At 40.7% G+C, this 14774-nt stretch overlaps 2 protein-coding genes across 2 annotated transcripts; both read left to right on the forward strand.

The window, feature by feature from the left end:
- Positions 1–1381: 1381 nt before the first annotated feature.
- On the forward strand, positions 1382–7265 carry LOC143460382 (metal transporter CNNM4-like). The gene is made up of 12 exons (XM_076957872.1): positions 1382–1554; positions 1709–2091; positions 2239–2512; positions 2581–2786; positions 3285–3431; positions 4154–4370; positions 4439–4582; positions 4664–4965; positions 5097–5241; positions 5320–5450; positions 5514–5617; positions 6262–7265. The coding sequence occupies exons 1-12, from the start codon at positions 1449–1451 to the stop codon at positions 6722–6724; spliced, it is 2622 nt and encodes an 873-aa protein (XP_076813987.1). The 5' UTR covers positions 1382–1448; the 3' UTR covers positions 6725–7265.
- Positions 7266–9166: 1901 nt separating this feature from the next.
- On the forward strand, positions 9167–14763 carry LOC143460101 (MICOS complex subunit Mic60-like). Its single transcript, XM_076957491.1, has 17 exons — positions 9167–9362; positions 10635–10702; positions 10795–10950; positions 11246–11400; positions 11489–11647; positions 11754–11984; positions 12050–12187; positions 12319–12421; positions 12481–12613; positions 12681–12810; positions 12968–13191; positions 13272–13417; positions 13481–13629; positions 13698–13834; positions 13919–14107; positions 14298–14462; positions 14586–14763. Exons 1-17 carry the CDS (start codon positions 9324–9326, stop codon positions 14697–14699), a joined length of 2436 nt encoding a protein of 811 aa, XP_076813606.1. The 5' UTR covers positions 9167–9323; the 3' UTR covers positions 14700–14763.
- Positions 14764–14774: the final 11 nt, after the last annotated feature.

The raw sequence follows: 14774 nt of genomic DNA on the forward strand, positions 1-14774 counted from the left end.
GTCATAACTATGTCAGTCAAATACTGTCACTCAAATGAACTGGTACTCAGATGATGTACACCCTTAAATTTTTTATATATTGCAACCTATATGTCTTGTTTTTCTCCAAAATGTTGTTATTTATATACTTAATTTGGCAATGTTTGCTGTTCTATTGTTCGAGTCTTAACCTCGGCCGGGTAGGACAGTTTTGTTAACTGGTGAGAATCCATCGCGCACTCAGCTAACTTTCCAATCTGGAAGCTTGGCTATGTTGATAGCCTAGTTAGTTTGTGTATGACTTTTTTGTTATGTCAGATGTGGACTGTGTAGTTTGATTAATTGTTTGTTTTATGTAATCGGTTTTTTATTTGATAAATTACTTACAGGCATATGATATCATAGAATGATGGCAGTAGACTAAGATGGTTCCAAGATATTTCATCGCTTGACGCCGTGCGAGTATTTTTGATTTTGGTGCATTGTTTGCAAGTGCCATGCCGACCACATTTTGTATTGGGCATTCAGGAATGGCTGCCCACTGAGCACTCTCTGTGTTTTTAATGACCTGCCTTGACCTTCATTCCACAACGAGGTTGTCCATGCAGCCGATGTCTGGATAATGCCATTTTTTAAGGCTTAATTTGTGCCAGACCATGCTATGCTAATGAGATTGCATTAAGAGATGTATTTACAGAAAACGACTTGTAATTGTGTCTGTAGAGTGAATCCGGCAACGGTGATCAAAAAAGTAGAATTTGTATGAAACAATTTGCCCAAAAACTTGTCTAATTGTGTCTGTTGGCAGATTTAGCTTAGTTTTCCAGATTTGGCATCCATTTTTTTGGGGGACTCCAGAGCCAGGATGCCCAGGAGAATCTACTCAGAAAAATAATAAAAGGGTATTCCTGGGTATACATTTATAATCACAGTCTTTATTCTTGTAGTGAGGAAAGTCTTTTCACGACTCGTGGTGACTCATCACTACTTAAGCCCTGTCTGCCGAACTTGCCAATGTGCGACTTTCAGAGGATGCACATTTTTTATTTGTTTTCTATATTTTATATTGATCTTAAAAAAGAAGAAAAGATTTTTAAATTTTTCAAGGAACTTCCATTAATACATGAAGTGGCAAAAATGCTAATATCTGACTTTTAGACCGAACCAGTATTTCAAATTTGCTTTTGACTTTCCCACAATCGAGTCTAGTCTTGTTGTATGCTGGAAAGTGCATTAACGCACACATGCACGCATTAATGTTCATTTATAACAAATAAACAAAGCAAAGATTTGAAGATTCAGTCCACGTCATCTTGCCCAAATTTCTGTGTGCATGATATCTCGACAAAAACCACCACTCTTTATCCTGGTATGAAATGATCAGCAACGAAAGTTTCACTGAATATCTTCTATAAATTTAGAGCGTGTAGGTCGTGTAAGATAATTTAAATTGTTGATTCCACACTGAAATGGGGATATGGTTTCCAAGCCTGAGAGAAACAGCTTTACTCTGTTTTGTCTTCATTTTGGCTTTCAGCTTTGTGAGTCCTTTGCAGCTTTTTGGCTTCCGCAAAGGTCTGTTCAGAATTTTTTTAAATACAGTATAATGCCATTTTTATGTATTATATGTGTATGTGCGGCATTCTTTTAACTCGGTATTTTCTTTCAATTGCTAAAACACCAGTAGCAGCCTTCTGAGATTAACAAATCATGCAATGGCTTCATTCAGAGTCGGGTAATGCCACACTTGACAATGGGGCTCTGGTCATCTTCTCAAGCACCAACTACACCCTGCGTTTGTTCGGAAGTGGACTGAACACGAGCAGAAACACCAGAGTCGTGTTCGCTGAAGAGTCATTGTCGTTCGGCGAGTCATGTGACGACTGGAAAGACACCGACCCATTTTACCTGCAGCCTCAGTCTGATAATTCGGCAACCATTGCCGTCAACATCAGAGTTGTCCCTGCAAAGACATCATATTACTTCTGTGTGAAGGAAAACGATGTGCAAGGTTACATCCACCAAGGAACTGATAAATGGCTCGCTCTAGTGGTGGAGCCTGCTGTTGCAAAGGAGGAAGAACCCAGCAGCATTCTCCCACTTCCCCTGCAGGTGAGTGGCTAGAACAGCTTTGTAGTTCGTAAGTTTTATGGCTTCTAGATCCATCAACAACAGAACTAGCAAAACTATTCGAAGTATATTTACTGCTTGGTTTTCTAAATAGAAAGCGAATCTTTGTTACTCGATTTATTTTATCAGATCATCGTTATATGTTTCCTGCTGACATTATCGGGATTATTCTCCGGACTAAACCTCGGTCTGATGTCACTTGATCCGATGGAGTTGCAAATTGTCATGAAATCTGGGACAAAATCTGAACAAAAATTTGCGAAAAAAATTTATCCAATCAGGAAAAAGGGTAATTTTTTGCTCTGCACTCTGCTGTTGGGGAATGTCCTCGTTAACAACACGTTGACTATTCTGCTCGGCGATCTTACTAGCGGCACGTGGGCCATTGTTGGATCAACCGCAGGTTTGTGGTTTAAGTACATCAACACAGCTTATGCCCACAGTATTGACGTTTTGGACGGATGTTTGCAGGAATTGTTGTGTTTGGTGAGATCCTCCCACAGGCATTGTGCTCAAGATACGGACTCAATGTCGGAGCGTACACGATATGGCTGACCAAGTTGTTCATGGTAATCACATTTGTTCTCTCGTATCCAATCAGCAAAATCTTGGATCTTATTCTTGGGAAGGAAATTGGAACAATTTACAATCGGCAGAAACTTCTGGAAATGCTCAAGGTGATGAAATAGTTTTTTGTTCTGCTTTTTACTTAAAGGAACTTGCTGTCCCTGGACAATTATTAAGTTTGTGCAGATTGGTTATTGATTTAAGTTTTGTTAATTTTCATGATTTTAATTACCTCTTGTGGTTGAATTGCTGCGTTTTTCATTTTCTGGATTGATTTTTTATGATATTGATCCTTGATCTTCATAAAACCAGTTTCAACAACTCCCTCTCATTCATAATCTATGGCTTGGTTTTATTGTTATGGCTTTGAAATAACTTTCCCATTAAAAGTTGTTTAACGCTGATGTCGTTAATTTGTGGTGCTTCCCCCATCCTTCCGTGGTAGTTGATGTCGCTGGCAGTTGTACACCTCTATACTAAAAATACTTAAATGTTGACAAGAAATTGTTTTTTTTGGCAATTTTTATTAATCCTTTTAACACGTATACGCGTCTATACTAAAAATACTATGTATATTAGCTATCTATGTAACAATGGCGGTTGATCAGGTGACCGACCCGTACAACGACCTGGCCAAGGATGAGGTAGACATCATCCAGGGGGCACTGGAGCTTCGTAGCAAGACGGTGGGAGGCATCATGACCCCGATCGACGACTGCTTCATGATCAATCTCTCGTCCACACTCGACTTTGAGGTGAATATCACGTCGGGGTCAACATCAATGACGTTATGACTCTAATTTTTTAAAACTTCCATTTTCAGAACAATATAAAGGTTATATTTGGTGAGAACAAATTTGTTGGTTTGGACAATAATTTAAGTAGCTCACATCACAAGTTTAAACATGTTGAAACTAAGACTAAGCCACGAGCCAATTGCCAGGTATTGAAAGCTCCAGGTTTACTACCCACAGTCACTGCTTGTACTGTCCATAATTTCTATTGTGTCATGGATGACATATTTCGTAAAGTTGTCAGCTAAAACAAGTGGGCAACAGAGATGTAACAAAGCTCCCAATATAACTCTTTGTATTTATTTTTCTCGTCACTACAACAGGACAAAGCCATGGAATGTGGGGAATTCCCTGCATTTGACATAGTGCTAACTAGTGAATTAGTTCAAACAACGCCATATCGTTGATGCTATGTCCTTCTATAGTTATTTGATGTCAGTGGTTTAACGATAAACTCAGCAGTTTTTATGCTAAAATGCTTTTATGTTTTATTCTCCTCTCTGCTGCCCATGACGTTAACATTAATCTTTGTATTTTTATTCATTAGTCTTATCAGTCACATGTGATAGAAATGATTTTGTCAACCAATGAAGCAAGTCTCAGACAATGTTATTTCTATGGCATGGATGACATGTTTGGATTTGTCAGAGAATTAATAAATTATGAAGACATTATAATTGCAGACGATGAGGGAGATAATGTCGACTGGCTACACTCGAATCCCAGTTTATGAAAATGAAAGAACAAACATCGTCTCAATTTTGTTCGTCAAAGACCTCGCCTTTGTTGACCCCGACGACTGCATGGCGCTGAAGACCGTCTGCAAATTCTATCAACATCCCCTCAACTTTGTGTTCAACGACACCACTCTTGACAAACTTCTCGATGAGTTTAAAACAGGTTTGTGCTGTCTTGCTAGTGCTTGTGACATCATAGCAGACTCATTGATACATAACAATTGTATCCAGGAGCTTTCCACATGGCCATTGTCCACAAAGTGAACAATGAAGGTCCTGGTGACCCCTATTATGAGGTCATAGGCATTGTAACAATGGAAGATGTGATTGAAGAAATCATCAAATCAGAAATAGTCGACGAGACCGATGTTTACAGTGAGACAAATCTTTAAGGAATTTCAGTCCAGAGCTGTGAAAAGATTCACAAATTTCAATATTTGCTTATTTGTGTTGCAGCCGACAATAAGACGAAGAAGCTGAACCAAAGAAGACAAAAAATCCCCGTTGATCTTTCGCTTTTCGAAGAGAACGGCAACGACAAACGACAAAAAGTTTCCCCTCAAATCTTATTGGCTGCTCACCGCTTCTTGCTCGCTGAAGTGGAACCGTTCAAGGCTTTATCAGAGAAAGTTTTGCTTCGGCTTTTGAAGCAGGACATCGTCGTGGAACTGAGTTACCATGGCAACGAACAGAAATCGGAGAAGTTGTTAATTTACAGCAGGAACAAGCCGTCAGACTATTTTGTGTTGATTCTAGAGGTAAACCCTGTGCCATGTCGTTGATTTCATGCTCTGTGTGTCGCCTCATACTCTGTGTGTCACCTCATGCTCTGTACGAATACGAACATACAACCTCATACAAGCATTCACGGCACTCATTGTCTGCTCAGGGCCAAGTTCGTGTCATTGTTGGAAAAGAGGATTTGGAATTTCAAGGCGGTCCATTTTCTTACTACGGAGTTCCTGCACTTACGCAACCTTTGGCCCCACCGAGTGGCAGCTTACGCTCCAAGAAGAAACACAATCGAACCAACTGTAAGTTCCTTGTGTACCCAAATATGTTCCCGTATGTGCTGTTGTCACAAATTTCAAAGCATTGTTCAATTGGCTTAGCACTCAATCGTTCCGCTCCACCGATTATCATGGACATCATAAGTGTTGATGATCTCAATGTTACTGCTGGTGGCAACCATTTTATGCCGGACTACAATCTGATCGCGAGCAGTGACGTGAAGTACATCAAGGTATTGCTTCACATTCTTTGTTCGATACTATGACATCATAATGAATCAACTGTCGATTGTTAGGTCACCAAGCAGCAATATTTGAACGCTGTCCGCGCAACGAAGATGGCCAGGGATGGCGGTATGGAGCAGGACAGCCCCGCACTTATGGGGACTCCCCTCACTGGGTAAGCTGCATCGGGTTGTTTGTGAATTCCAATGGGGAATTCCTCAATCTGCGAATAACAAAAAATCAAGAGAACTTTGTGAGAAATGAGGTTTTTAGTGCATCAGCGGCAGTTATATTTCCACTCTCATTATGCTTTGAAGAGTTTAGCACAGCATGGAGCATTGAGGTGTGGGTTGGAACAGAATAATGTGATAAGATCAAGTGTTTCCATTTCCACTGTTGTAGTGAATTTTCTAAGTCATGGGTAGATTGCCGTAGCATCGATCAGTTACGATGGTAAAGATTCAATCACTCACAAATATATTATTTTCATGTAAAGACGCAACTTTGTAAGAATACGTGAGTGAGCTTTTTATAACCAGCATCGAACATATTTATCATCTTTCAACACAGTCTGTTGATGTGAGAATAGTGACATCACAATGTTCATTGTCTTTTAAGTTGTCCTAACAGCCTGAAAGTGTCATACGACTCTGCAGGATTCACTTTGTGACTCCATTTGACTCAAGCGCTTAACTTGAACCAAGCAAAGTTAGTCCCAAGTACCACTCGAGTTATATTGTCTAACCCAGCAGTCTTACACTGGTTATGATTCGACATTAAATACTTATCATCAACATCTTATAATTATTAAACTTGCAGGAAATCAAGTTTGTTGGAAAAATTTGAAACGCCAGTCAGCAAAGATGATTCGAGTAAAAACAACAACAATCGCTATGATGACGAGTTATCTGGGGACTCTGGGGACTCCACCCAGTTCCACGTCACCCAGAGTCACCCCGATTTGGCCCCAGCTCGCAAGAGGCCCCCGTACCTGACCCAGCAGAGCAAGAGTATGTCGTCGGGGCAGTTGATGGCCATTGCTGCAAAATACGCCACTGTGGCCGGGGACAGGGTGAACCCGTCGACCCTGATGAGGTCAAGCACGGTCACGTCCCGTCGATCTTCACTCAATGTTGTGCGACATGATGATGTCATAGACAGATGTGATGACATCATAAAGATTGCGAGGAATGGGAAAGAGACGAAAGAAGACGATCAAGTCAAACGTTCGAACTCAGAGGCAACAAAATGCAACGAGAGGACTACATTGTTGGATGATTGATCCAATCAATCATTCGTAATTGACAAAAGCAGCGTTTCCATCCCATTTAACGTATTTCATATTTAACGTTTCGATTATTTAACTAACAATTCACTTTGATTGTTTTTTCCTGATGAATTTAATATTTTTTGGTCGTTTAAACTATTATTTCTTTTCCTTGAGCTCTTGTATTGTCTAAATCATTTTATCGAGTCTTTATGATTTCTATGTAGTGGTCAGAGTTTTGCGCGGAGAATGTGGTGAAAGCTTTTCTTCAGGGGAATGTTTGTTTTGTTTCGATGACTTCAGTTTATGCATTTAAGCGCTTACCTCCACGACTGACATCGCATACGCACCAGCCACTTGCTCAACTATCTGTGGGTGACTAAGGTGTCGCACTTTTCATGAAACTCAACATATCGCTCCTTGCCGTGCATTCATGCTCCACCACACGCAGTGCATGGTTGCTCTGAGATTTCTCATTGATTTCTTCATGTTTTGCTAATTTTGTACAGAATTGATGTTTCATTAAAAATATCTGTCAACTGCAGATTGAAGTGAACTTGCCAGATATATTTGCTCCAATTTTTCTCCCAATCGTTAATTCCAGCAGAAGTTTCTGGATCTGATTGTGTCAAGAGCAAGAGTTTTTCAAACACTTGCACAGAATAATCTTTAACAACTTTGTTGATCTTAGTGCCTTGAAGTTTGAGCCGAGAAAGCTTCAATATTTGCAGTCTTTAGCCTCAACGCGTTTGCTGCATAAACTCAATGGAGCGTTTTAGAGCTCTGTGGTTGTCAGGTTGCTCAATACACCAGATTACAACAACAGCAGTTTTGAGGAGGATGAAAATGTGTGTTGTATTTTAGAAGGTCTGTTGACATCCAGTAATTTCCTTGCAACAAATTTCCCCATCTGAGATTGCTTTGTATGAAATGGGTGTTCGACTCCTCCGTGTGGGAAACATCGCTTCTTTTCGTTCTTCAAATATTTCTACTTCCAAGCTTGGGAGACTCCCTCCAACTTCGTAGGTTCAAACAAGGTGGTGATGAATTTGATTTCTATGTTGTGAAATAATTGTTTTGATGTCAATCTGCCATTGATTCTGTCAAGAAGATATTTGAAAATATCGGTTGAGCCATGTGAGTAGGTTTGAACGTTCAAGACGCAAAGATACAAATTTTTCTGTTTGCAGAGTCGGACGACCCAATGATGATGGTGGTGAAATCTGCTTAATGCCAGGTTACATTGTGATAGCTACGAATGATGTAAAGTACATTAAGGGGAGATTTCAGTTATCCACCAAAAAATAAAGAGACAACAAGTCCGATGAATTGTCGTTTAGGTGACAAAGGATCAGTATTTCAGCGCTATCCGAGCCACAAAGATGGCTGAAGTAGGTGGCTATGACAACCACGCACCGAATGGGACTTCTTTTTAGTGACTCATCTGAGGACAATGACATATTCGCGATTCATGTTTGTTGCGTCATAATGACACTGCACAGTATTTTTTCCTTGTTGCGAATCTACCATGAATCCAAACGAAAAGTTTGAACATTTTTAAGTTAATTGCATATACACATAGTTTACCAGTGAAGAAGAAAAGCATGTTATAACTATGGTCATACTGGACTGATCTACTTCAAGTGTTTCATGAGGTACCAACTTCCAGTTTATTGCCAGTTGCCACTTTCAATGTGCTGTATTAGTTGCTTATTATCGTTTTGTTAATATATCAAATGTACAGTATGTGTGTGATTAAGTGGAAAGTTATAACTTATTGATCCTTGCAGGAAAGAAAGTCTTCTTCAAAGCAGCAAATTTGAACGATAAGTCAATACAGAAAAGACAGTAATGAGACATGACAATGCAGACTGCTCCCAAGTTAAAATAATTTCTTTGCTAATGTACGAAGTATGCGCAACCAGACAATTAAAAGTTAAATGGTTGAAGTAACTGACTTGTAAATAGTCACAAAAAATCCTCAAGCACCAATGAAAATAGAGACCAATTCACTAAGACTTCTTGCTTTATGCTGCAATTGGGCGATGTAAACTGTTCCGTTGTTGAGTGGTTTTGGCTTTTATTTGAATCCTGCATCAAAATGTCCTAAAAGTCGAGCCACCAGTAAAGTTTGAAAGCATTGGCCAAAGTTAATCCAATTCATTTGAAGAGATTTAAGTGAAGTCGAGTCAATTAATCAGTGAAACCACACAAGTCAAAAGTGGAAATACCGAATGTTCAACAAGAAACGTTACAAATTTTTAGCTGCACAGAGTGCGTGTTTCAATAAAAACTATCTCATTTTAGAAACAGGTCGCCCCTAGTTTCTTACTCCAAAAATATCCTAAAAATGTATGTTCGTTCCAAATAGAAAGTATTTGAGGTATTAAGTTGAGCGTTATTTCGCCCTTGAATAACCATTGATCAATGCGTGCAATGGTACTGCTAGGACTGGCACCATGTGGTGACATCCATCGTGGTCAAATTGCTGAAGGTGAAGGTTGGATTTGACTGGATTCGCTTTCATGTGTTCTGGGATTATGAAGTTGTGAGAGACCGTAAAATCTTTTTGTTCAAGTCTGAAACTTTCGGTTCGCTAATCCACGCTGTCAACATGCTTCGAATTGGAAGTAAAGCCGCTCTACGCCTAAAGGTAAGCCGTAGTCAAACAGGCGTGATACATACATTGGTTGCCCCTTTGGTCACGGTATAGTTGCATAAAATAGCCTGCGCTGGTCTGATGTTTGAAGTTTGCTGAAAGTGAATTATCCTTATGTTATAAATAGTTGCACATAGGCGCCGACTTATAGGGGTTAATGGTGGCCAAACCACCCCATTACTCGTAGTGGACTGGTCTCCAGAGTTTAGCAAGGGCACATTCAAGCGCGGTTTTTATTTAACCCGGCAGGACACTTGAGGTGCATTAATACGCTCAGATATGCATGGAAATATATTTTATATCCATTAAATCAATCGTGAGCACACTTTCTTTGCATTTTGAGATTTTGTAGCAATCAGGATGTAGAGGAAACGGTCTGTACCGTATTTCATGGCAGGATTCGCAGAGATCTCAGGTGTGTAGACTTGCTAACTCAAGTTTGCAACGAGTAAACGACTAGCCAAGTGTGCATCTATTCAATCTTTCTCCAATGCCTTTCTAAGCTAACACGTGCAACTATAACCTAGATTTATCGGGTCTAATATACAAATGCACAACCACAAGATGCCTTTGTATACTAGACCCCAACTTCTCAAATTGTGATGTCATCTGGTTGTGCGCTTGTGTAGTAGACCCGATTTATCTAGTTAACATCTTATCAAAAAATCCTATAGGCCAGATTAATTTTCATCAATCTGTATCGAAATTGGGCCAATTATATGACTAAATAGATGAAGGCAACCTTGCTCATTCATCAAACTTCAATAATTCTAAACATTTTTCACAGTGTTTTGTGTGACCTTTTCTCTGTTATGATTAGATCCGAACTTGGTGTCTTGTGCAAAGCGCAGTAGCGATTGCCGACTGGACTCGCTACTTCATAATGTCCAGAGTTATGAACGACTCACACCTGAAAATAAATAACAGATCTACTAATAAGCTGCATAGATTCTGCGTTTGTGCTCCCTTTTTGAAGTGGCAGCGGTAATCGAGTCACAACAATGTTGATAGATTCTATGAAAACTATGTGATAGAATCGAAATAACAAAAGACAATATATTGCTACGCTAGCATATTAGTATGTAGCGTATATATTATGTTGAACGCTAAAAAGTATGATCAATTAATGTTTTTTATCCTTTTTATTTATAACGTGATATCGTGTCAACTGACCAAACAAGAAATATGCTCACAGACAGTATTACTCCAAAAACAATTTTTCACACTAAAGAAATAATCAGGATGATTTTGTTTATTTTTATGTAGAACGCCTCTAGACTGTCGTTCTCGAAAGACGGATCTAAAACATTTTCATCAGCATCATCTAGTGGCAGGTGTGTTTTCAGTGGTACTTGTCTGAATGATGTCATAATAGATGGTTCAACGAGAATTGCATACTCACATATTTATATTTTTTTCTTTGAAGTTCCTTGAGAACCATCGTAATCACTGGCGGGATAATACTGGCTGGATGTGGTGGCGCTGTTGCATATGCCAAGTTTGATTCGTCATTTCGGGACTCCGTGCAGAATTCCATCCCTGGAGCAACCTCGATACTTGATGCAGTTTTAGGACCAGCCAAGTAACTTTCTTTGAACTTTGTGTCATTTCACTTTATAACTTCCAACATAAAATGTGTTAATGGTCACAATGCTCAAGTAATATTTGTTGGTACAAATGTATAATGTTTTATGGCCTGAGCCTAATGTATTCTTGTGTTATAATTTATAGATGAAAACAATATTATTTAATTTGTTTGTAAAAATTTTTAATGAGTTGTAAATCGGCCAAAATCAACTTTGATCAAAATGGATTTTACTGCAGTTATAATTATTTGGGCAAAAATCTTTTGAGGATGATAAAATATTATGTTGAAGTCACTTGGAGAAGCGACCACTCAGGTCTGATCCTGCCTCTGTGGACCCATTTGAAAGGCCGCTCCAGAATATAAAAGAGCTGGAGAAAATGCCCATTGTTGAGGAACAAAGAGTAACGATAGAAGATGTTGAGGAACTTCCTGGATTGAGCGAAGGTCTGATGACTGGGCGGCGAGACTGAGCAAACAATGATCTTTGTTTGTCGATGCTAAAATATCCTCTTTCAACTCCTCATCTTTGTAGAACTGGAAGCGAAGGAAGAAGTTGTCGTGAGCTCGTTTCCGCTCATGGAAGAGGATGAAAAAGAAACAGTTTCTGTGAAAGAAGAGAAACCTTCGCTTGTTGATGATAAATCTGTCTCCTTATCTCCATCTGGTGGTGAAAGTATCTTACCAAATAAAGGTAAACACAATTTTATTTTTTCTTCAAGAATCTATTTTCTATTCAACATCTTCATCCCCACCACCAGAAGTTTGATTGACAGGTTATTTATCTGACAACTTTTCAGTGAATGAAGAGTTGATGAAGACACCTGCAGACTCATCCCTGAACAACTCTTCAGAGTTATTGGCGCCGGAATCAACCAACCTGGAAGTTGAGTTTACCTCAGAAGATGTAACCACGACAACAGAGAGCATAGAAGTGGTGGCGGATGTTGGAGCTTCGGCAAAATCAATCTCGAAGGAGGAGGAGAAGGATTTGAAGGAAGAGGACGCGACAAAAAACTTCGACATTGTCGGTGAGTTTTCTCTATTCATATAAATAAGCTCATAGATGGTCATCATGATGCAAATGTTGTTGCAGCATCAACTGCCATCCTCTCTGATCTTCTCAGTGAATGCTCTGTGGCATGTGCGGATGCGATTCTGTCAAGTAACGACGCTGCCACCGCGGTCGCGCATCATTCCTCCCTCCTTCGCACCGCTCTTGATGATGTGCAAGGTGCTCATCCGATCTACTGTTCACTCATCCATAATATTTTTATGTGAAATTTCATGAAATGCGTTGCCATAGATATGGTAGCCACGTAAATAAATTCTTCTGCAACTCTTATGAACTTAACTTTGTTGTAGCGAGCGCGGAAGAGAAAAGTCTGCAGTGGACCGATGTGGGTCTGGCCTTGATTAAAAAACAGAGAAACTTGGAAGCGGCCGATGTCGATCATCAGCGAGCAATGTAGGTCACTTCAGGTCTTCTCAATTATCTGCTAATGTCCTCAATCCTGTGTCTTGCAGAGAAACATTGACCAAAATCAAACTTGTCCTGGATCAGATCGAAAGCTCGTACCCGCAGGTGAATGAAAAGACCATAGACATCAAACAAAGCTGCTTGAACATGTGGAAAGATCTGGAAGATGCAAAATCAAAGGTTAAATCAAAATAATCTCGAGTGATATCGCGTTGCACAGGTCCCATGCAGTGAAATGTGCTTGCAGGTTGTCAGATGCAAGACGGAGGCGAACGCTTTATCTGAGTATCAACATCTCATAGAAGATGCCAAGTCATCCTTGAGAGAAGGACTCTCGCTGCCCGACGGGAAGTCCGAGGACACATGGAGGCGTGAAAGTGAGATTCGTTCTTCATTTTGTTTGAAAAAGTCCGCTTTAGTTTGCATTGTTAGAATGCCATGGAGTGTGAAGCAAAATTTTGTCTTTTTTTAAATCATCAATTCTCTTCATCGCCCCTTGGTGTCTAAAATTTCATCGATATTGGTCTTTGCAAGGTGCGATTTTGAGCCAGGATGAGGAGATGGAAATACTGCGTCGGCTGCAGCACCGCATCGAACAACTTCAACGAGAACTTACTGAAGAAAGAACAAAATCATCGGACCGTATCGAACGAGCTGTGGACGCCATCCGCATGGAGACCGAGAAGCAAGTGAAGCGTGACGCTGATGTTGCAATAAAGAAAAGTCTCCAAGAAAATGAACTTCTGCACGAAGAGAAGGTTGTCACATTTCCTTATAGGATATAGTACCTCGTTGAACGTCATAATGCATATTGTGACGTCATCGATTCGTCCACCAGATGGCAGAAGTGTCTCGGGCCCACGCGGAGGAATTGAGATCTCGGCTCCAGCAGCAGACAGCCGCTCATGCGGAACATCTGTCACAGGCACTCGCCTACATGGACAAGCAAGCTGCGGCGAAATATGAACAAGCCCTGAAAGACAGGTTGAAACCCATGACTGTGACGACATCATGACGTGGCTTTATCTGATTGCTTGTTGCGTTTAGAGTGGAGAAACAACGCAGTGATTTCGAGAGAGCGTCAAGTGAGGAGAGAGCGAAGTTTGAGGCCCGGATCATAGACATCATCGACCAGCATCAGGTCGAGCTCAACATCGCACGTGCCAGGGTGGCCGGCATCGAGAAAGCAATCGACGGTACCACATAGACATCTCACAACCCTAATGCTCTAACACTAGAGGTCGTGACAGAGTTACATTTACAGGTCGCGCACACGTCGAGAGTGAGACGCGGAAAGCGCAAGAGCTGTCACTCGCCTGTGACTCACTCAGGCTCAAGATGAGGCTAGGTGATGAGGGGAAACCCCTTCCACTCGCCGCTCAACTCGACACCGTGAGGAAGGTGATTCCCCTGTTTGAAGAATGTTTCCAGTCCTTTCATGACGATAAGGTCATAGATTTTCTAAAAACCTCTTCTTAAACACAGGTCTATCCCGATAGTGACGTCATAGATATGATAGCGAGTTCAGTGCCAGCGGAGGCGGCAGAGAGAGGGGTGTACAGCGAAGACAGGATCAGGGATTGGTTCAAGGAGGCGGGGAAAACGTCTCGTCGTTTGTCGATGATCGATGAGGAGCATAATTCTTTGTATATTTATTTTCTTTCATTTTTAAAGGTGAGGAAATTGTTTGGGTTTTGCATTTTTATTCTAAGCAGGAACCTGTTTTCAGGGGTGACATGTTCCTCTTAATTTGACTACGTATTACAATTAAATTGTGTTCTGTAACTGCCAATGACATCACACAAAGTTTTCTAACAAACTAGGTCTCTGGTTCGAATAAACAAAATTTCCTGAAAATTTTTAGTCCATGTTGACGGTGTCGCACGCTTCGTCGGCCCCGCCCACCGACGTCAACCAATCAGAGCTGGACGTGTTTTCCATTATTTCTTATGCGAATTACTGCTTGGACAGGAATGACGTAGAACAAGCGGTCCGCTTCGTCAACCAACTCAGGGGGGAGTCGAGGAGAGTGAGTACTATTTCGTAGAATTTAACTGCCGTTGTTGTTTCATACTATCTATAACTTCTGGACTGAAAATATTCTGTGTTTGACGTCATCGAATAATTATCTCCATATGGTCACGTGTTGCAGGCTGCTGAATCGTGGTTGGCGGAAGCGAGGTTGCTATTGGAGACAAAGCAGACGGTGGAAGCTTTGTGTGCTGTGGCCAACGCCACAGTTTTAGGCGCCAGACTTGGCAGTTGATGAGACCTGTACTTTGTGCGCGTTTAATCAATAAATTCATGAGCTGCTTAATGGCTACGATCAGGTCGTCAGCTT

The sequence above is a fragment of the Clavelina lepadiformis genome, chromosome 5, assembly GCF_947623445.1.
Source record: "Clavelina lepadiformis chromosome 5, kaClaLepa1.1, whole genome shotgun sequence".
NCBI lineage: Eukaryota > Metazoa > Chordata > Ascidiacea > Aplousobranchia > Clavelinidae > Clavelina > Clavelina lepadiformis.